The sequence below is a fragment of the Geospiza fortis genome, unplaced genomic scaffold, assembly GCF_000277835.1.
Source record: "Geospiza fortis unplaced genomic scaffold, GeoFor_1.0 scaffold130, whole genome shotgun sequence".
Classification (NCBI taxonomy): Eukaryota; Metazoa; Chordata; class Aves; order Passeriformes; family Thraupidae; genus Geospiza; species Geospiza fortis.
The window spans coordinates 13253939-13277290 of record NW_005054300.1 but is presented as its reverse complement, the minus strand read 5'-3'; the positions used below and the strand labels follow the sequence as shown (position 1 = coordinate 13277290).

At 38.0% G+C, this 23352-nt stretch overlaps 1 protein-coding gene across 6 annotated transcripts in view; it reads right to left on the bottom strand.

Moving 5' to 3' along the window:
- KAT6B (lysine acetyltransferase 6B) overlaps positions 1-23352 on the bottom strand; it is a 102813-nt gene that overhangs the window by 77588 nt on the left and 1873 nt on the right. For 3 of the 6 annotated variants that reach the window (XM_014309648.2, XM_031062040.1, XM_031062047.1), the window contains exons 1-2: positions 23188-23284; positions 16985-17881 (exon numbers count right to left, since the gene is read on the bottom strand). In XM_014309648.2, the coding sequence (XP_014165123.1) occupies positions 16985-17605 (621 nt within the window). In that variant the 5' untranslated portion in view covers positions 17606-17881; positions 23188-23284. Of the gene's footprint in view, positions 1-16984; positions 17882-22987; positions 23024-23187; positions 23285-23352 lie in introns of those variants that run through there. The other 3 variants (XM_031062036.1, XM_031062049.1, XM_031062033.1) reach the window with 2 other exon arrangements.

Genomic DNA, 23352 nt, shown 5'->3' with positions numbered 1-23352 from the left:
CAGAAAAGCTCCATAATTAGTACCTAGTTTATCATCAAAACCTTGCATTCAGTGTATGATGTCACAAACTACTGAGTCCGGCTCTCATTTACACACTCAATTACTTTCTGGCATCCCAGTACAGTTGATCCCATTACTTCCTATATAATTGACCAACTTCAACAGCTGCAATTCTTCTCTTGTAAATACAGAACATATAGTAGTTGACAGGATCATAGATATCACTCTTAAAAAAATTCCACATAACATACAGTTTAAATTTGACAAAGCTTAAGATGCTTTGCCCTGCAGCTAGCAAAAGTTTGATTTAAAAAGCACTGTACAGTAATTAAATTTAAACCACAGAATTACTTAAAGTATCATGCTCATTGGCTGGTAGAGCTTTTATTGCAATAGATTAGACTCATTACTTAAGAGTCTGAAAAGCAGCTGAAGATCATTTACCTCTGGTACTAGAAATTAATACACTTACTTCTGATTACAGCTGCGAATGAGACAAACAGATAGCAGTTCTGCAGATCCAGGCACAGCCTGGACCAATGGAAGGCAGGAAGCGTCCAAGCTGACTCAAATATCACCTAGTGACCAACATGCTAGATTCTCCTAAATCCTTCTGGCAAAACCTAGGATGCATGCTCTTAGAATTTCTTCGACCCAAACAGCTTGAAATGGCAACCCCTTGAGCGCAGACATGTAAGATAATGGACAACTCAGTAAAGTACCTAATTTCACATGGTCATGAGAAACTCTGAGATGTTCTTGGATATAATGATTTTGCAGAAATAGGAGAAAACATCTGAGAAAACACCTTATTTAGCATAAAAACTTCTCCAAATCTGAAAGCCAAGAAGTGCTTTCTTACTGGCCCTCAAACGTATCAAGAATGGTGCTAATGACCATTAATGAATCTAATGATTCATCAATCAGAGGGGAACACAGAAAAGACTCAACAACCTGCAACTGTACTGGGCAGGCGTGTTTAGCCCTACAAATCAAAGGCAGGGGGGAAAAGCAAAGTTTCGGGAACCTAACATGTTGTACTGCTGTACATACACAAGGAAAACAACTTTCATGGGAAGGTAGCATTTTTCCCCCGTCACCTCTATCCTTTATTCTATATAATGAAAGTAAATAAAACTCCTTTTATGTTTTTTTTCCACACCTTCCTTGGAATTTAATGGACAATATCTGTTAATTGCATTATACAGCTTTTTATTGTGGATTTAGGGTTTTGTTAATACCATTTGCACATCAGGTATATTCACGGTGGTTGGGAATTTCAGATAATTTCGAGGATCTTTCTTTGTATTAACTAGGAGCAACAAAAAAACCTATCCCAAAACACAAGAAAAAGCAACAAAGCAGCTTCCTGTTAGGAGGCAAAAAATCCTGCCCTTTGGTTGTTGCACTGTTAATGCATCACCTGTAAACCCTGACAGCCAGGACAGAAAAACCTGTTAGCACTCAGGCCATTTTCCTCCAGAGCCAATGTATTTTATCAAGGAGAACACGCTAGCCAAATGACTCCAGCAGCTTTCACTGGTAGATTGCCACCAGTCCTGATGACATTTGGAAAGCTGTCTTGGGCATCTGCTGCTGTGGTTGCACTGTCTGAAGCATTTTTTCCAACAAAGCCATATGATCCATGGGGAAAAGGAAAAGAGAGAAATAGGGAAGATTCCACCTCAAAACCTCTACACAATTCAACTTTTGATTTGGCAGTCCTGTTTTACATCATTAAAGATACCTCAGGTTTTCAACATACAAAAGAATGCAAATAATTTAGGTCACTATGGATCTCACACATGAAAATCTGTACTGACCAAACTCAGGAAAATAAAATCAAGGCAAACAGCTCACTCCTTTTCTACAGGATGGCTGCAAGATACAACAGCATAGCAGTACAACAGAGCTGCACAGCACATCATCTTTTCCTTCAAGCCCAATATTTTATCACTTAGACTATTTTATCATTTATCAGTGTACCAATGATGACATATTTTATTAGTCTGCTACAAATACAAAAGCAAACCTGCAGCAAAGCCTTACAGCAAAAGAACAATACTTTAATCATATGGAATTATAATTTCAGTATGCTCTAACTAATGAGAAAGAAAGTGACCTTTGTGGTGGAATGTTGGGCAAAAAATAGGAAGTCTGTAGCGCTCCATGAAAAATATTTTAGTATTTCTGTTCAAGACAAAAATTCAAACAAACCAACCTCAAGAGAAACTTATTCCTTAGACATGGATTGGGCAGCTAGTGAGGCTAGTCTTTGCAGTCCTGTAATCAGTGACCACAAAATGAATTCGAAGTTCATTATGAACATCCATTACCTATGTTCACATATTAATAAAGCTGAGGATAACAGTATGGTCCTCTGTAGAGAAAGGTTACTTTTTAACTTGCTGTATCATGGAGGAGAGTCAGGATTTCTTAAATCAGGTACATTTCAGACATTAAATAGAAGAAAACTGCAGTACTATGGAAGTGCTTCTGCAGCATAAATGAGGCTACTCAATTCCAAATAATGTGCTATTAACAAAATTCCATCATTCTTTATTTCTTTGCAGAACAGTGCTTGCCTGTAATCTAGGTAAGAACCTTTCCATCTTCAAACAGAGCATCTGCATCTTAGCTCTCAAGACAGAATTTTCTCCCAAGTCAGAATGATTAAGCATTAAATCAAGCTCTTAAAAACTGTCTTCACTGCATTCACTTGGTCTTTTGATTCTACTCTAATGGATTACCTATTTAATTTAGTCCGAATTTAATCCAGTGTTACAAGTCATGACCAAAGAAAGATTATTTTAATCCAGCTATAAAAGCTTGAGCTCTTGAGCCAACACACTAGATAGACTGTTTTTGAGCTTCACCTGTGCTACTATACTGGCACTGTAGATCCTGAAGCACAAAAAACCACAGGGAGGGATTGATGAGTCCTGACTTCAGACTTTGGAAACATAAACAGCATGTTAAGCCTTCATTTTCTACTCAATTTTACATCAGTCAAAAAATACACACACAGAGTCAGGGTCTCAAACCAGCTATGTCTTTGAGCTGTGTGAACTGATGGTGGAAGGCAGATAGGTGTATGGGAAAAGGTAGGGCCAATGAAAGAGGTGGGAAAAAAAAGCATTTTTTTACTCCGGCAGATAACAGTCCAAAACTTCCCATATATGTGTCTCATTTTCCCAAATTATTGTAGGCTAAATATAAAACTATTAAACTCTGAAAAAGAACCTAATAGAGATTATTGCACGACAGGAAATGGCATGAACTATACTGTGTCCTATACCACGATGGCAAGCTCAAATCATAGCTGGCTTTTTCCTTCCCCTAATTATGAGCAGTCAAACCACAAAACCTATGTTAAGATCTTATCAGTTAAGGTTCCCTCATGGGAAAAGTTCAGAAACAGCTGTACACAGAATCACTGCTCTGCTTCCAGTCTCCAAAGTAGTCACAAGTTTAGAAGAATGAAATCTGTCCATTTTGACATAACATTTGGGCTTCTTCCATCACTTGACTAATTAGTGACTTCCTAATTAACACTCTTGAGAAGCACTCAAAGCAAAACAAAAGTAATAAAAAACCCCACAATACACTGTTTTTACTGATATTGGTATCACCTAGGAAGTACAGAGTCTGAATACAAACTGGTAATTTGGGCAAAATAACCCAGAGAATGTAGCTAAATTGTATGTCATGTGAACAGGTTTTATACAGATTATACATTATTGCCTCTTACTTTCCTAACAGGACACTTGTCAGTACTCTCAATGGAAGCTACTATTCAACCATATGTATTCCCAAAAAAAAAAAAAAAAAAAAAAACCTTCAATTTACTTCTGCTAAACTGGCATAACATATATTTTTAAAAAATACTTTTTTAAAATCAAAACAAAACCCCTCTGTGTTTTGCTACTGTTTTCACTAAGTGGGTTATCTGTTCTAGATTATCCTACTCTTGGACAAGCCTAAAAAAACACATCTGAGAAACAAAAAAACAGAGCATAAATACCAAACCTCTCTTCTGTGGTACTAACCACAGCAGGAGTAAACGTTGATGGCATAAGGTGGATCAAATAGAGCTGTGATGGAATTTAATAGATCTACTAAGAAAAAACTTTTGTAGACTAATTATTTACAGGTTTGTGAATACAAATGCATTCAAACTGCAAATAAAATATAAACATTGCTTTCTCATAGTACTACGTTAAAAACTCTTAGGACAAGTGATATTTGTACTTGTATATAAAAGTCAGCATATCAACAGAGTATAGCAGAACAAATGCAACTTCACAGAGCTCTTAACAAGCAAGAGCTGCTGCCTTGGTTTGAAAGGCAGTTCTAAGCCATGCTTCCCCATTGCTCTTTTGTTTCTAACAAAAAACTTGTCATCGTACCTCTGCTAATATCAGCCCCAATTAAGAATTTAATTAGTCCCTTACTGGCTTTATAATCTAACAGCTCATTTTCAATGAAGAGTGATATACAGCAATATGCAATATTCCCCGTGGTACCTCCTCCCAGTGAAATTCATTCCAAGAAAACAGTTTAAATTTAAAATTACAAACTCAAGGGCTTTTTCTCCAACTGTAGCATTTTGCAATATTTTACTAAAAAGCTATCCAAAAGCAAGCACCCTTTATTACAGGCCTTAAAAAGCTCAGAGGTGAAGGTGACTGCTAGATCACATAACTGAGCTCCAAGTTGTTACAGGTATACACAAAGCTTATCTGAGCCATTTTGGACTAGACTGTAACAGCAGCAAGGAATAGCAGAGCCATAACCCAGGCTGTGTCAGAAGCTGCCATTTCCAAGTCTGATGCTGGAAGCTGTACTTTTGAGGTTATCATGCAACCTCCTTATCTCCATCAAGGCCACAGTCCCTCACAAGTGAAAGATACTGCTGCAGGAGCTATTATATTTTGGTCTGCTTTGCCTGAAGAGAGAATTAATATGAGTTTACCTTAGTCATGCAATATATTCTAGGGAAGGTTGCTAAGAGATTTAAGACTTAATTTTCATATATAATATTACGCAATAGTTAGTTTTAACACTGAGACAATTTTAAGAGATGCTAAGCAGACCATTCTTTAAAGCTATGACAATATCTCTGATTTTGATATTATTAACTTTCAAAATACAAACCAGGTGACAAAAGACATCTAATGGAGTAGATGTCAGCATTTCAGCAAACCAAAAGGCAAAGGAAAAAAAAATCCATAAAAACTCCACTAGATACAGGAGAGGAACAAGTTTTTTCAGCCTGAGAAGCTATTTTGAACATTTATGATGGAATGTATTTCACTAAGTGTCTTAGCACTGTTTTCAGAAATGGAAACCAACTTGCTTACTAGGGCAAAAATATATTGGGGGTAATGAAACAAATATGAAGTTGCTTCCTTTGTACATAATTTCAAAGATGTATCATTTGACTGTGGTATTTCTACAGAAAAAAAAACACTTCAGTTCCTGGGTTTGAGAATATCATATCCCATTGTATTACAGATTTATGTAACAAAATTCATTTAACATAGTTTCTTTTCATTTTAATCCTAGCATTAAAACAGAATTTCTAGTTTTCGAACAATCTAGTTTCTACAGAAGCAGGCCAACAACACTTCCTGAAACTGCATGGAAGATGATCAACTGTTTATTGGTCAAAGTCTAATCTGTGTATGATGTGGGCTGAAAGGAAACCTAAGAACCCTGCAGAACATTATATACTTGATAAAATAAATGAACCTCCAAAGCTTTCAAGAATGAAGTTAAAGTTACATCTAAACAGGGCAGGGAAGATGAACCTAAACTGGATCTGAAAAACATTTCTCTATAACATGGCTTCGAGACCAACCCTCAGACACAGAGTCAACATGAAGAAGTGTCTATCACCCCCTTCTATTTAGCAAGGTACATAAGCGCACTCCTTTATATATACCTGACAGAACAATACCTTATTTGACTTATATTTTACCCACTGAATTGATGAAGCAATTGAAATATTCTCAGAACAACTCACTTTCTGATCCTTACAAAACAGAATTTTCTTGGACAAAGTTATACTGATCTGAAGACCTTGATGGTTTTACGAAAAAGTGTGTAGACACTAACAATCCAGAAATGTTTTCTGCAACCTATGTACTTTAAGCTTGGTCTGGGGAATGCTACAATTCCTTCCCCAATCCCTTTCCAAAATCATTCTAGAAATTAAATACTTCCAATCTCAAAAACAGTCCATAATAAAATTCTGTGTACTAATTTGTTTTCTAAAGGACGGGGAAAACAAGTCTACATGGAAGCTTTAACATGACAGTGAACTATAACCTTTACATATACTCCCATCGATCAGGTGTACACTCACAAATGTAATCCAAAGTAAATGCATTTATGAACTTGGTAATCATCAGATTGCTTAAACTATATTTGAGGGAAGTCTAATCAGACAGAAACAAGAGCTTGTCCCCTTGACAGCACTTGAAGAAAGGCAGAGCTTTCAAAGTTTGAAAAGATCAATAAGCATGTGGTGACAACAAAGTTGAAAAACTCAGTTAAAATGTTGAACAGTTACCAATCCAGTAAAACCCAACACTTAAAAGGTAGTATGAAATAAGAAATTCTTACAGTACCTAGAACAGGACTAAACACCTTTTATCATAATCTTTGTATTCACTAAATCCAGAATTCAACAGCAGAGCAGCTGCTCAGTGCCTGCTCTGCAGAATTCAATGAACGACAAAAGGTTACCTTAATTCAATGAGATAATCAGCACACATTTATCCTCTACCAAGAGCTTTCCAACCATCTGCAAGGCGGCAGAGCTGACTGCCTATAAAACAACTGGTAGCATGCTGACATGTCCTCACATCACTCATGTCAATGAAAATTTATCTCTTAGCAACAGCTAAAACAAGCTGAACTTCCAGAAATATTTTAGATGCATCACGAGCCAACAATTTCTTCACAAGTGATTTTGATTGCTGCTGATCTCCAAACAGATGTCTACTCTAATTAGTAAAATTTATTAAATACATATCTTAAATAAGAAAAAGTCAAGTTGTCATGCCCTAAGAAAGCAATAACAATGGAAATCATTCTAGCTGTGCACATAAAAGACAAAAGCTAACCTTATTTGAAGCTGCTGGTCTCACAGTATCAGTAACAGTGAAGGAAATGCATGTGTTGTGGGGAAAGGAAGGAATTTGCTATTAAGGTTGCTGTCAGAAACTGAAAGCTAAGACAGAAGTCCACTAAAACAAAGATAAATATTTTTGACAAGAAAGCAAAATAAGAGATTCAATGCTAATACCACTTAGTTACTAAAACTATTTTAGGATTCCCTTCCCTGCTACATGAGAGCAAATACAAAATTTTAAAGCATTAATCTTTATAAGTAAATTCCATACAAAACCTCTGATAAAATTAGAAATACACTTGTTTTAGCAAAACTCATTTGCACTAGCAAAACATCAAGCAAATTAGAATTTTAGCACCAGACGGATATCAGGAAATGGAAAGAGCTTGTTCTCAGCTATATTACAAGCTCTTCTCTAGAAAACAAGTCATGCAGAGGCCTCTTCAAAATACATCCAAAGACAATATTGAGAAAGAAACAACATAAATCATTCAGATTCTGGTTCACATTAGCAGATAATGAGTAGTTTTGCTTTCTTCCATCACTATTTTCCAGAAGACAAAAAACAAAATCTGTCAATCCTAGGCTGAATAAAGCCACATTTATTTACTTGAATTCACAGTCAGAATTGAGCTATCATCCTGAATTCACAGCAGTATAGGAAGCTGGGAACACAGAGCAAAGATTCCTGCGGTGGTTTATTAATCCAAATAAAAGACTCCTACCACCCATCTCGTGTTCAGATCAGAAAATACTCCTGCAACACTCCGTGGAAAGACTGAAAACATGCCTGCAAGAAGAGCAGCTAGTCACTGGTTTTTAAACACTGTGCACAAATTCATAAAGCAAAAACAACTGCCCATTGTCACAAAAACTCCAAGTGGCAAAGCACAGAACTTACTGAACACAAGTACCAGGAATTTCCTTCCTTAAGTGTATGGCAGACAAGCAAGTCAAGTGAGGCAACAGGAGCAAATCTTTGACTGAGCCACAGAGCAAGTCACTGGCTTCCAGGAGAACATGAGCCCCATTTTGCATGTAGCTAAAACATACATGTACAAGCACAGTAACAGACCATCCTACAGGCACTTAGCACGTGCTGCTACCTTGAGAACCCATCCTGCATGTGGTTTGAGTCATTTCTTGACTGATTTATCTATAAATTTCAGACCTTCAGAAAACATCTGTAACATCCAAAAGCCTCCTTTGTTATATCAGCAGAACGCATGCCAAACATATAAAAATAAATACATTTGGTTTACGATACAATTTTTCAATATTAAAGCAGATTAATATTTGCAAAATAGCATTAATAAGTTTTTTGTGACATTCAGTCTTTACAACTGGATAAAGAGGAAAGGGAAGAGAACTAGACAGTTCAAGGCAGAGCAAAAATATTCAGATCAGAAAATACCATGTTTAAGTATAACCCCATTGTTTATTACATTAACCTCTGTGTTTATATTTATAAACTGGCTGATAACCAAATGCTTACTTGCAGGAATCAATGCACTGTCCTCTTCCTCTACCATTAACAGATTTTTGTTAAACCAACTCCTACAGCAGGCATACTAGCATGCAGAGGTCAAGAGAGAAAAATCAACATACGACATGAAAGCTGAGTATCTTTAAATTTGGAATAGAAGGGAGTGATACAGCAGCCTTCATAAGCATAGAACTTGTTAACTAGCTACTATTAAGTTCAATGATCATAACAGAGCTTACTTTGGTCTTAATCTTTTCAGGCTCAAACACTGACTTTTTCATCACCCTTAACTGTATTTTTGTATAATGTCTTTTCTAACTACTGCTCATTATCCACTAATGCTAAGCATTTTAAAGAACTCCAGACTATGTGCAAGTAGGTATTACCACATTTTTACCAATCAGGTTGCTCAGGACGTTGCCTATCCAGCTCTGGTCACCTCTGAGGATGGAGATTCTGTAGATACTCCGAGTCCCTGTTCCATGTCTCTCCATCCTCATTTTAAAGGATTTTCTCCTCCATCTATCTGCAATTTCCCTTGATGCAGCTTACACCAGTTACCCCTCATTATTTTGCCATCTGAAAAACAGCAGTCTCCATCTTCACTATAATCACCCAATAGATAGTGCTGAAAGAGGTGCTTGTACACAACAGTCCCACACATGTATGGACATTTTATCTTGACTGTACTGCTTTCAACTGTTACATGTAAATACTTCCTGCTGCCTAGGGAAGTGTTGGAATCACTGTCCCTGGAAGCATTCACAAAACATGCAGATACAGCCCTTAGGACCATGGTCAAATGGTGCACATAGTAGTGCTAGGTTAACAGTTGGACTCACTGATCTTTGAGGTCTTTTCAACCCTAAATAATTCTATGGTTCTACTTATTCATTAGTTAAGAACTGCCTGTACTATATGTCTGAAACACAGGTGCCACTGACATTTGTCTTTTATTGAGCCAAATGCAAACACTGCTAGCTAGTGTCACCATGGATACATGGACATTACATAAAAATTAGTTCTTAAAACTACAGTCACTCATCAGCACCATTTTGGAAAAAACAGATGTGGAATTGAAGCCAACTTCAAAATACCACCAGTGATGAAATTAACTCCTGGAGAGCATGTGGAAAACGTGTGGCAAATTCACCACAGCTTAAGCTAGCTCTGCTCCTATTCTGAGATGAGGAGACATCAGCCATGCCTACCAGACACCTCTGCTGAGATCATACACAGCTTTTTTCCTGTGCCAGAGTCCTGCTTGTAATTAAAACCAGAAGTCTCAAGCCTATGCCACCTAGAACTGCTTTAATTGCTAACTGCTGGACTGTACCACCACAACCACAAGGGGAGAAAAACAGGACTCTGCCCCTCTAGACCCAAAAAATTTGATAAAGCAGAAATTCGTGCATATTTGCAGCTGGTACTGCAGTGACAGGGCTTGAAAGTAGACAGTTTACAAGTCTGCAGTTTCCCTCACCACACGGGATTTTTCCTTATGTAACATCTTATCTACAGCACAATCTGAAGTCCAAATAACCCACACAGACCTGGAACTAAGCCCAGCAGCCCTGGAGTTGCCTGCACAGGCATCCCTGTAACAGGTCGCACCCTTTCATTTCAAAAAGGCTGGCTGTGCCTGCAAATTCAAAACTTTAAGCTCTTCACAAAGAACCTGGAGAGGAAAAAACCCACAGAAAAATCCATGTGACACCAGTAATAATATTCTTCAATGAGGGATACAAGCAGATTGGGAAAAACAACAATAAATACAAGTAATTTTGCAACGGAAGAAAATCACACTAGTTTAAAGCTGATTTGTCACTTACCAGGTAACCACAAAGGACAGCAGTGGATCTGTCAGCTAAGAGATGCCTGATCTGACATGCCATCATGTTCAAAATTCTACAGCCACCATCTGAGCCCTAATACTGCTGTTCCAGTGCACAGCAACACTCCATCCACCTGGTCCCACACAGTCCTAGTGTCCTGGCTTGAAACTGGCCCTCAAATCATGGGTCTGTCCTTACACCCAGGCAAATATAGTCCTGGACCCAGAGAACCAAGCTGCTAACAGGACCATAAATGGATTCAAAGTTGTAAAGAAAACTTTGGAGTTTTTACCAGTCTTTTCTTAATGCTAGCTTGAAATTCTTTCAAGAGTGAGAGTCTTATGCCATTTACAACTACCAAATTGGAAAACTGCAGTTAATTAGCAGTTAATCTATACCTGATATCTTTCTTGACAAAAAAAAAAAAAGTCAAAAATAGCAGACAACTTCAAGTTATCAAGATTTTTCATCACATTTTACGATAAAGTTACTGCAGCAATAAGAAACAACATGGAATTGCTATCACATTTCAACTGACACAGAAAAAATACCCAAGAGTCAAGACCATCACTACTATTGAACACTGAAGAGCAAAGACACTTTGAACAGATAAGAAAACAGCACTGAGAAATTATGCTATGTAGTTCTCCTTATTTCTAAGGCAGCCTTCTGGTATTGGAATTTTGGAAGGAATTTTGATGAAGGAGATATCAGTGCATTAACTAGTTGAAGAAAAATTAGTCTGGGAGGAAAAATGCAAAGAATAAAACCCCTAACTGTAGTTTAGGAATTCAATGTCACTCCCAGTTAAGACAGAGGAGTTCACAGAAAATAGCACAGATGAATAAACACCAAGAGAACTGCTGGAATTACACAGGATTTCTTTAAATCACTGCTGTCAGTTTCAATACAGCACTCATTGCAGAACCCCACACCAATTAATTTCAAAGGGAAACAACAAAAAGAATCAAATTTTAGCATGCAGTATAAGGTTTGGAATCACTCCTTGCAATAAAGAAGAAACATGTCCACATCATGCACAACTACATTCAGAATATCTTGCTTGGCGGAGGAAAAAAACAATAAGTAGGGTCTTCCCTCAGATCTATAGGCTACTGCAAATACGACCCTATTTGCAGAAAATAAAGTCACATCAGGAATAGCAAACTAACCTCTAGCCTGCCTTACGAAGGAATAGACCAATCTAATTCAGGAAATAGCAGTATTTAACTTACTTCCCACTGTACAATTCAAGAAAACTTCTACAAATATGCTTCTTGGGTTGGTCCAAACATGCTGAATTGTAAAACACATAAAAATAAGCCCCCAAAGCCATATGTATCCATCTGTACAGTAGTATGAGTTGCTTCTCCACAATAAGGGATGATGAGAATTTTCCACTTCAATTTCTGGTAAACTCCAGTATCTCAGGTGTGAAAAGGATCTAAGTGCTCCCTTGGCTTATGCACAGAGTTGGCACTTTTAGCATTTCAGAAGCTACAGGTTTGGAAAAAAAAAATATATAAACCACCACACACACGCAAAACAAAACCCCCCAAAACAAAACAAACAACAACAAAACCCACCAAAAAATTGTTCAAAATCCAAAACCGAAATACCCCAAAATGCAAGAGCAGCAGATCCTAGCAATCATCCCAGAACTTCCAGGACCAGATCTACACGTAGTTAAGGGGCAAGCCACCCTTCCAAGAAATAAAGGTAACTTGTGAATTGAAATAATGAGAAACACAAACATGAGACACTGTGTTTGCCAAGTAATGCCAACATTCCTCAGTATTTTGTCACCATGACAAAATGACGAGAGAAACAAAGGCTTCATCCTAAGACAACAATATTTTATGGACTGACAAAGTTCAAACCTAGATTTCTCTTTCATTTCCCTGTGTACAGTCACTTCAATTGTAGCACTGCAGACTCTCTAGAAACTTTCCCATCACTGCATTTTGGTGCTCAGACTCACCCTCAGAAGCCCAGATGCCACATAAAGGCAACTCCCAAAGTTCAGCATTATGAATATCCCCTGATGTCTAAATCTGCAAGACACATTGTGTATTCGTTTCTGCCTCCCTTTTCTGTTTCTGCACAGTGGAAATCTATAGGACAGAAGCAACAAGAAATCTCAACCAACACTTGCTGCCTACCCACAGGAAGGCAGGAAGCTTAAAAACTGAGCAAGGAGGAGCCTGAATGCCAAAAACGCAATTCGCTATAGATTGGCCCTTTGCCTGAAAGACAGAAGGAGGAACACCCAGTGTCTGCACTGGCACAAGATACATACCAGAAAACTGAAATTCAACCCATGCCAAGTTACATTTGAAAAGCTAAATGTACATAGGCCAGTGAAAACAAAATTAGATAGGAGTTCAGGGTAAGAAAATTAATAAAACAAGTTCAGTTTTGCATGAAAGTCAGCTTAGAAAGACAAACTGAAAGTGAAAGAGAGATTAGTAAATTTTTTCATGCCAAGAATCAGATGAAAATCACAGTTGCTGAGCTGTTCAAGAGAGCATTGAGGAGAACCAACATCAAGCCATCTCCATTTGAACAATACCTTTGAAGTTTAAGTACTAATTATTCTGAACACAGCAAAGATTAAACTGCTGAGATACACTATGCATTCCCACAGCCCTCTGATAATGTTACAATGGCCACTCCCTCTTGATCTTTAAAAACTCAATTTATCCTTTTAAATTATGACTAAAAATAAGCAAACAAAGAGTTGCCTACAGCCTACAAATATCTGTTTCTTTGAGTTTATAGTCACACAGCACTTGTGCTCAGCAGATGGCTAACTCCCAAGACTTACTAGGTCTCATGCAGCTCCCAAACTGCAGAACCTTCCTAGTGCTTGTCCAAGTGACAATGAAAACAGAAAAAACATCAGCAATATTGCCATTCTACAATTGACACCATTAAAGTTCTTAAAACTAACCATAAGTTTTAAATGCCACTTTGCTGCATTTCCAGAAGCACATTTTAATGCTTCAAAGGCTTATTGAAAAGCTAAGTATCACTCAATTTTCCTCTCTCTTCACACCCTTCCCTACTATGTAACCAGTTTTTACACTGCATTTTCTGGTTGACATATTCATACAGCCCTTTTCAGGAAATGCTTGGTGAGAAAAGGTGTGAAGCAAAAGGGAGGGTATCTATGCACGATACTCTTGAGCATAAGGAAGAGCACATAAGAGCAGTTGAATTGTTTAAATATGCACTGCAACACAGTGAAGTGCACGAGATCAAACGGCTGCACAACAGAATGAATTCTTTTTCTGCTTTCTTGTGCATGTAGTTTTTTCGGCTTTTTTGTTTCTTTATTTGAGGAGGATTTTTTTCTGTTTTTTTTTTTTTCAGGACATGAAAAAGACACTGCAAGTCTTCATCCTGAAGGATACCACTGTTCTCAGTCTTCCTTCACTCTTAAGGCAGCCCCATCTCTGGCTGGATGCTGTCCTTCACACACCCAGTTAACACTAAATCAGGCACCTTTTGATTGCATTGATTCAAGTTACCTGTCCAGACACCAAGTGAGCATTTACCTCAATGCCACCAGAATACTTCAGATAACTGAAAAGTCCTTTATATAAGATATACTACTCATGACACTTAAACTATACCACCTAGACACCATATAGCTGCCAAAAGCTCCCGACCTTCCAACAAGATCTATCTTTCATGAACCTTGTACTTGTATCTCTTCATTCAGAAATGGAAAAGCAACCCTCCACACACAGGGGAATGGAAAGGGATCGAGTAGGGGCAAATTTAAACAGTTGCACTGCATGCTTTCTCTTGCTGCAACTCAAGAGTTGATACAAGTTTTCCCAAATCCAGAAAAGCCAGGATAACACTTGAAACACCATTTTTATCCAAATCCTTTCTTCCAGGTCTATGGATAACAGGAGGAAATATGGCTGCTGTATGTCTGTAACCAACTGCAGCTATTTCTAAATCTAATGAAACAAGAGAACTATATCTAGTTGACTTGGATCACCCAGTTAATAGGGATGAGAAAAGCAGCTTCACAGCATCACCACTAAGACAAATGTTTAGCACTTCCAGCTCCCTGTTCCAAGTATTCATAGAATGCAAACCACTCAACACTCCTGTCAGATAGTCAAGGCTCCAGGTCTGCAAAAATGAATTCACTGACACTGCATTTCGACAGTATTTATCTTCTCAGTGCACTACATACTCAGATGCTTTGGGTGGGTGACTGAAGCAAGCAAACAAAAACAGAAATCCCAAAACCAAACAACCAAAAAAACTCCAGACAAGCCAACAACAACCCACACACAACACAACCACCTTGCCCTACACTGTATCTCTTCTGATCACCTTTCACTCAGGAAGAAAGGTTCAGAGTCTGCATTTGGTACTCTGAGTGTGAATGTTCAGACTGACAAAGGGAGAGCTCTAATGCACTTCTAATGGACCAAGTCTTCTGTCTCATCCTGATGAGCTGCTAAAGATACTTGTACAATCATCAAAACATATTTCTGTGCACCCTTACATTTGTTCTTTTCCTCCAGGGAAGTCAACAAAAGACATACTAGAACATTATCTCTAGTATTTGAAAATAAAAAAAAAAAAAACAAACATACAAAATTAGCCACCCCAACAGAAATAATCTCTTACTTGTGTTAGCTGTAGAAAGTGCCAAAGAAACTTTAAAATATGCCAATCTCATCAAATGTTAGCCATTCCCAAGAGATGCCAGTTGGATACATTTATTGTATTAATTTCAATAAATAATCTTGACATGCCCCATACTGTCACTTAAATGCTTCCAATAATAATAGCCTAACAGTTTTCTTGCAATGTCACCCTGCTTATATACAAATTAATATCAATTTCAAACGAAGATGCAGTCATATCCCAGTGACAGGGACAACTTATGTACACTTACTTTCAGAACTGTCCCTGAAGTATTTAAAGCCACACATAGTGAAGAACAGTAAAAATCCCATATTTAAAACAAGTCTCTTTATATTTGCTCAGTAACCTCAGTAACTTAGCACAACTAAGTGGTAAACTACAGTAACATGGAACTACTGATTCACCAACCTCACATCAAAACTATTTTTGTCAGGAAAAACCGTATGCCAGTTTTTAAACACGCAAGTCACACTGCTAATTTTGAGGCACCCAAATGAAAGCTTATTTCTTGCCAAAGCACTTGCTAGAGAACAGATTTGTTTGGCTAACTTCTAGAAGACAGATTTCTCCTTATACCAGTATTTTAGTATGGCAGTAATGGCTTTTTCAGCACCATGACCCAACTAACATTCCTTGCAAAGGCTGCCAGTCCCAGTAGGTAGCCTAACATGGGAAAATTTTGTTTCTACAAAATTCATATTACTTGGGTTGCTCAGTACTCCAGCCCTCAAATTTTTCATGTCATTACAGTATCAGAATTACAGTAGAAACCCAAAGTACTTAAACAGACAGCTTTATCACTACAAGTAATTAAATGTTTATAGTGTACAGCTACAGCAGTAATTGCACAGTGTGCAGCACTTTTGAATTTCCATTCTGATTATAGAGCGTGAAGCTCCATGCATCCCTCAAACACCTGAGAAGTCCAATTTGACAGAAACAGATATCCTTACACAAATGCAATCATATTTAACATACATTTAGAGAAGCTCACAAAAATAAAGCTACAACAACTCACCTTGGATGGTTCCCCAAACAACTGTTCCTGAAGACCTCACTAAATAATTCCAACTTTTCTACTCTGCACCCCCCAGCATCTCACCATGAAAGGAAAAAGACCACTGAAAACCATCATGTTGCTTCCAGGAGACACTGGTGGCACCTCTACAATAGCAAAGCTGTCTGGACTATTCCACTTCTAAAACAACTGCCATGAAACTTGACCAGCCAGAAGAGGAAAACAAAAACAAAAAAAAGAAAACAGGATACTGCAGTTCAGCTCAAATTGTCCCTCTGACACCTTCACTCCTGTTCCTAGAATATTAACATTAATTCCAGTTTCTATTCACTGTCATTTTAAAGCTCACTATTTACATACAAATATCATTAAAAAAATAATAATTCTAACTGTCTTAAACATCACGAGTCCTACCAGTGTCATGTAAGGCCATCAAACCACAAGAAAATCTGTATATCCCACCAGAAAATGAAGGTAAAAAGCCACAATCAAATCACACTGCAGACTTCAGCTACACCAGTCTGTCAGGCAAGACAGAACTATCTCACACCTACAACAGAGCATACAGCTGTACTCTTCCCTGCTGCTCTGCTCATCTACTGAAAATTCACAAAGCAAACTATCCAATGCAGAATGGTAGGACATAGGGAGCCAAGTAAAATTCATTTACCAGAACTGATTCTGCATAAATCTTGGACATGCATCCCCATTCATATACAATTAAATGGGTAAATAAAGCACAAGAAGAATCATTCCTTTTGTACTAGGTAAATAAACAAAGGATAACAAGAATAGTTTTTCATTACTACATTTTTCAGACTTACCTGGTCTTTTTCATGGGGTAATAGGCTGACAGGTGGAAGGGAAGCTGGGAAGGTGCTGGAGTATTTTGGAGCTCCTTTGCTTTCCAAACTGCCATAATTCACTCTATACTGAGGACCATCCTTCAGTAACCTCCCATTGTTCACAGCACGTTTGGCCCCCAGCCGCAACCTCTGCTGAAAGGCAGGATTGTTGAAAATACTTGCTAGGTCATTTTGACTTCTCAAATACTTTTCTATGTTTTTCAGGGAGGAGCCATTAGGTTCTTGAAGCCCTTCAATTGCTCTTCTCAAGAGTTTATTCCAATCCACATTACGAAGCTCATTACAAGCTCCTCTAGATCCCTTAACAGATTTAGGAATAGTGCCAGGTTTAACACATGAAAACCGTCCAGGATTATCTGGGTCCTTGTAGGATGCAAGACCTTTGTTAGTGACTTTAAGAATAGAACCATCTTGAACACTAAGTTCCAACTGTTCTGAAACAGTCTTCTTATCTAATCCATGGGAAGCACAAACAGCATGACATATTCTCTCTTCAGAAGGCCTTTGCTTTTGCTTTTTAACTTTTTGTATAGCTTCCAGAATCCACTCCGTATAAAGAGGGTTGGCAAGTTTTACCATGGTTGAACAGTAATTGTTTCCAGCCAAGAGTTACCCATAGAGGTTCCTCCTTATCCTTTTAGCAGATCTTTCAGATGCTGTTCACACCTCAAACACAAATGAAAGGATTCCACACACTGCTTGGACACATGGCAAAAATATCCACCCTGAGGAGTCGGAAAAAGCAGAGAAATATCTCCTGACTGAAACTTTCCAATTATGTTACTGTTACTGAAACGTAGAAGGGGTTCATCTGTGATGACACTGGTACCTCCTTAAAAGAAAGTTTGTTGCAACCTTTAAAAAGAAAAAAACAAGAGGCAGGGAGAGCATACAGTTAATGCTGAAGTATTAAAAACTAAAAACACATTCAGACATGCATTCATACTATAGATGCTGCAGTATAGAAAAATCTTTGTGATATTATATGAAACATTTGTCAGTTCCCACCCCACACCAAACAAGTCACCATAAAACCCTTCTGCTTCTAATAACATTCAGTGGATTTAGCGTTCCTAAATTCCATCACCCCAACACTTAACCTACTACTGACCTGTTGGACAACTTCCATTCAGTCAGGGATCTGAAAACACTCTCTAAAACAAACTGCCTCCAGATCATTTCTACACGAATTATACATGCACTAGAAAACCCAAATGAACAGAAAACCAAACCCCAAGCAATGAAAGATAAATTATTAACCACTTCCAATTCTTACAGTATCCTGTCTCTAAGTGTCCTGCCATGTTGATTACACAACTCAAAAATCGAAACCAAGAATATCAGAACCAAGTTACAAGTATTACATCCTTGATTAATATTTAGGGTACCCTACAAAACCAAAAGGCATCACAAAAGCACTTTTCATTTTAAGGCCTGCAGCACAGAGGCATTTTTGATACAAACTCTTAGGAACAGAAATGAAAACAAAGTAACAGGAGGCATCTTCACATAAACAGGTTGTCAGCACAAAGATGCGTAAAGAGATCACATTGAAAAGCATTTTATTGACTCACAGTTTAACAATTTTTTTTTTTTTTACTTATTATGGAATACATCACTCCAATAGAAAATTCAGTGGCTACAAAAACTCATTAAAGAAACCTGAAAGAGCATCTTGATGAGGAGTTTATTCATTCTGGGAACACATGGAAAAAATAAAACCATTTAAAAGTCTCACAAATTAAACTTAGACAGGAGTTGCATAATGAATAAACAAATATATTTGAAGTATTAGTTTTTTCTGCCATGAAGTATGACAACTTTTGAAGGCATTAACAGAATTGCATAATTACTTCAAATCAAAGGAAAACAAAAAACAGAAAAGAAAAAATTTCCTTCTCAATACATAGGTTATCTGGTAAAGTAGAAGAATCACCAGTTTCACAGCAAAAATTTGAAACTAGTTAATATGCAAGTATATTTATAACGCTATGGCAAGCAGCCTACAAATAACAAAATCATCTATGATTACACAAGTCCTGGACTCCATTTTGTTATATGTTTATTCTAGCCATCCTGCATTTAAATCATGTTCAAAAACTTGAGTAAATTATAACTAGGAAAAAAATATTTGCGTAGTGTATCCTGAACTGATACAATAATCTAAATTATTTTCAACTTCATAAAAAGATTCCTCTGCAACTACAAAGATAAGAGAGTACAACAACACACACTTTTGGCCCTAAACCTCTTTCTTCTACCCCTCAAAAGGTCTTTAAATACGAATTCCAGCTCATGTTTCACACATTATTATACCTATTACAACAGAATTACTAACAAAAGTGCACCTGGTTACTGGTGAATATAAAATTTTTGTATACCCAAATAGTCAATATTAATCAATTCATTTTATGAATCTGTCCTTCTCAAACCTGATCAAAGCTTAAACAACTTCAGATTTATAAATATGAAAATTCAAGTGACTGCCAGACAGAAAGAGACACATTCCTGATGCAAATGCAGGGCCTAAATGCTTAACTGGCTCACATACTGAGCCCTATTGATCTACATGGATTGGATCCTGTTTCTTGCTTCCAGATCGTACTCATGGAAGCTGAATTTGATAACAGTTTTGTGCATTTCAAGTATCTGTAAGCAAACAATAACTTGTTCTGTAAACAGACCTTTTTTATTTACTTCAGCTAGCAAAAGCCATTCTTTCCCTAACAGAATTGTTTATACTCACTGTTTTCAGATAATTCCAAAATAACACCATAGCTACAAAATGCAGACAAATACAGGGAAGGGAAGTTTCCATGGTATTATAAATCCTACAAATTCTCTCACAAATCTGACACTGAAAATTCAATAACACAGCAAAGCAGAACCCTATATATAGTGGAGGCTCACTCACATTTAGACTATTTCATACACTCTTCCTATAGATTTGAAAGTTCTCTATAGCTACACATAAAACCCCAGATTCCTAGAAAGCTACTTTTAAAGTTATTTAGTTAGTCTCTTCCACTGTAAGTCTTCATTAAGACAGTCACGACTTAATTAAATGCTGAACATTGCATTTGCTGAGTCAGACATACTTGTCTCAGTTTTACATCTACTGCAGTACTGTTGTATTAAATTTCATACAAGCAACCAGATCACTTCCATTAAATTCCAGAACACACAGAACAGGGTCTGTTCCAAGCTCCTGCACACTGATGAACATTTTAGCATAAATGCTATAACATGTGGGTTACAGGAATTTTTATTGGCCAATGACTGTGGCAAAAGGTTAGCATAAACCTATATCTTCATATAAAGTCTACTGCTTGGTACAGAAATTTCACAGCCATATACATTCAGAACTACATTTTTACTTATTTACTTAAAACTCCTTACGTGTAATACAACCTCCTGCATGCTGGCACCTAGTAAATCAACCCCAGTGGAGTGGATCCACAGGAACAGAGTTTCCAATGCGCTGGACAGGATATTTCAGGAGCAAAAATCAAGACATCTTAAATAGACACTTTCCAAAAGTATCCAAGTTCACTCTGCCTTAAGGAACCACGCAGAGTGCATCCAAGCCAAGTTTTCAATTGTTTTGCCACAACTCAGCCTCTCTTACTCTGGCACTTGGGGTGCACATGAACTTGAAGTGCAGCCCCCGACCTACATGACTGCCATGCCAAAGCCTACCACACACTAGAGTCAGAATAACTCATCACTAACAAACATCTGCCCCAGCCAAACAATTTATATCCTGGAGCTATAAATTAAGGAGACCTTTCAGAAATCAAGACAGACTGATCCAAGATTGGCAATACAGAAATACACACATTTACACGTAAAGTGACTAGATAAGACAAAACAAATAGTTTTAGAAACAATCTTGCAAGATTCAACATAAAAGGATACTCAGAAATACAAAGTTACATTCAGGTTTCGAAGTTCAGAATGCAATTCTACCAAAACTACAAATAGGTGGTCATACATAATTTAATATAAAAAGTGCGATGATTATCCAAACAGATTTTGAGGAAATACCATTTTAAAGAAGTGATTATAAATTAGTCTATTTAGGCACTCATGTCTATTTATTAATCTTCCTCCCCTTGTAATTAACTGACTTCTAATCACCATCAGCAGCACTCATTCAATCACAAAATAGATTTTCCATACTGTTAAATGCACAGGACAACTTCCAAGTTTTATGGCAACTATGTATGTAATGCAACTTCTATGTAATTTGTCATATTTCAACTTCTACACTCTATGGTATCTTATATTGAAAATAAAAGCATTTGAGAAAGTTTGGCTGTACTATATTACTGACCAAATCTATTAACCAGTCTGCCACTGAAGAGCTAGAGAACAGAAGCATTCGAGGGTGAAGTATAACCCATTAGCTGTAAAACATGAAAAACCATCTCTAGTCAAGGCTTGTCCCTTTGCCTAGGTCATAAATTATCAGATAAATACAAAGAAGTTGCAAAATTTCAGCTTGGGATTTAGAATGAATGCAAATGTGCCCTTTATAATGCACACACCTATTGCACAGATGATGGTAATTAAAGAAGGCAGTGACTGAACACTTCAATCTCAGGTGTCATCAGTAATCCTATAATCCTCTAATAAGGTGGTTTTTAGACTGAACTAGTACCTGGAATTGCTTCCAGGTGATCCAGACTGTGAAAACAAGTGGTGTAGTCAAAAAAACAGCAACAAAAAAGGTACACTTCTCTTTATAACCAAAACCAAGAGTTACTACACAAATATCACAACATACAATCTAAAGGTTGGGGTTTTTTTTTAATCAATGAAAAGTCTGCTTCAGCTTTCATAAATCTAAATGCAGTTAAACTTTTAAAAACTGAGGTTAACACAGCTATAAAAAAACAAAAACGAAAAGAAAGGGGTGAGAAGATGCAGCTAGGGGAGATGACAGCAACTTGAGCAACCTGCCGGTGACCTGTGAAGCTCAATCTCACTCTGCTCCCTCCTACCTGCTCTGCACACACTCAGGAGAAGCAGCAGCAGGCCAGCTCTCTGCTGCAGCATCAGGGTCAGGTTAGGATTGCAGCAGAGGAGGAGGAAGAAGAGAAGGCTGCCATTGCATTCCATTTTTGCCATTTTTCCTTGCTCCAAGCCATTACTTAGAATTCTGTAGCTAATCAACTCTGTATTCCATCCCCATCTCAATTAATGATGCAAAACAGACGAGATAGTTGTTTTGCTATTACAAAAGACATGGACCTACAAAGAGATGGGGAGAAGGCAGATCCTGGTAAGGACTCCCATCATGCATATCCCTCTTAAAATTACTCAGGTCATGAAGCCAGCTATTGTATTAGTCTTTACACAACATACAGTTTACAGTAATAAGAAAGGGCAATGACACATCTATAGGCTTTGAAAAGACAGATATGTAGACAGTACAGTAACTTCAAAACTGCACCAAAGAGTCAGGGGTGTGGAGAGAAGAGTGGCACATGTGAAACGAACTGATGGAAGTGCTTATGCTCTGAGATACCCCACAAGCTTCTTTGAGATCATACGCTTAAAATCATTTTACAACATGACACCAGCAAGCGCCACCAGAGGAAACAGCATCAGCACAACATGACAGCAGCAAAATCACCCAAATTCACCTTTCCCACCTTCTCCTGTGGAAGTTCTGAGTACTTTAAAATACAGTACTAAAGAACAGCAGGAAATATAGGAAGGTAATATTCACTGCCAAGAGTTCACCTGGAAAAAGGTGAGCTGAAAACATTTCTTCTTGGGAGCGTGGTTTTCAACAGCAGGGGCGGGTATCCGTCTGCCCTTGCCAGAGGGGGGTTATTTTCAATGCCCAGCGACAGAGTACGAGAGGTGAGGTCCGGGCAAAGAACACACAATGTGAACATCACTTCCAAAACGTGGCACTGCCAGCCTGGACTATTCCCCTCCCCAACTTACTCAAGGTTTTCGCAGTATTAGCCCAGCCACGGAGCTGTGCAACGCCTAGAGCCTCGGGCCAAGGCATTGTCAGAGGGGGGTTATTTTCAATGCCCAGCGACAGAGTACGAGAGGTGAGGTCCGGGCAAAGAACACACAATGTGAACATCACTTCCAAAACGTGGCACTGCCAGCCTGGACTATTCCCCTCCCCAACTTACTCAAGGTTTTCGCAGTATTAGCCCAGCCACGGAGCTGTGCAACGCCTAGAGCCTCGGGCCAAGGCATTGTTGCGTTCGCAGGGGCCAAGCCGGGGCTGGCTCTGCGCCCTGCCCGCCTTGCTCTGCCATTGCCGAGGCGGGAGCCCCCAGCCCGCAGGCTGCGCC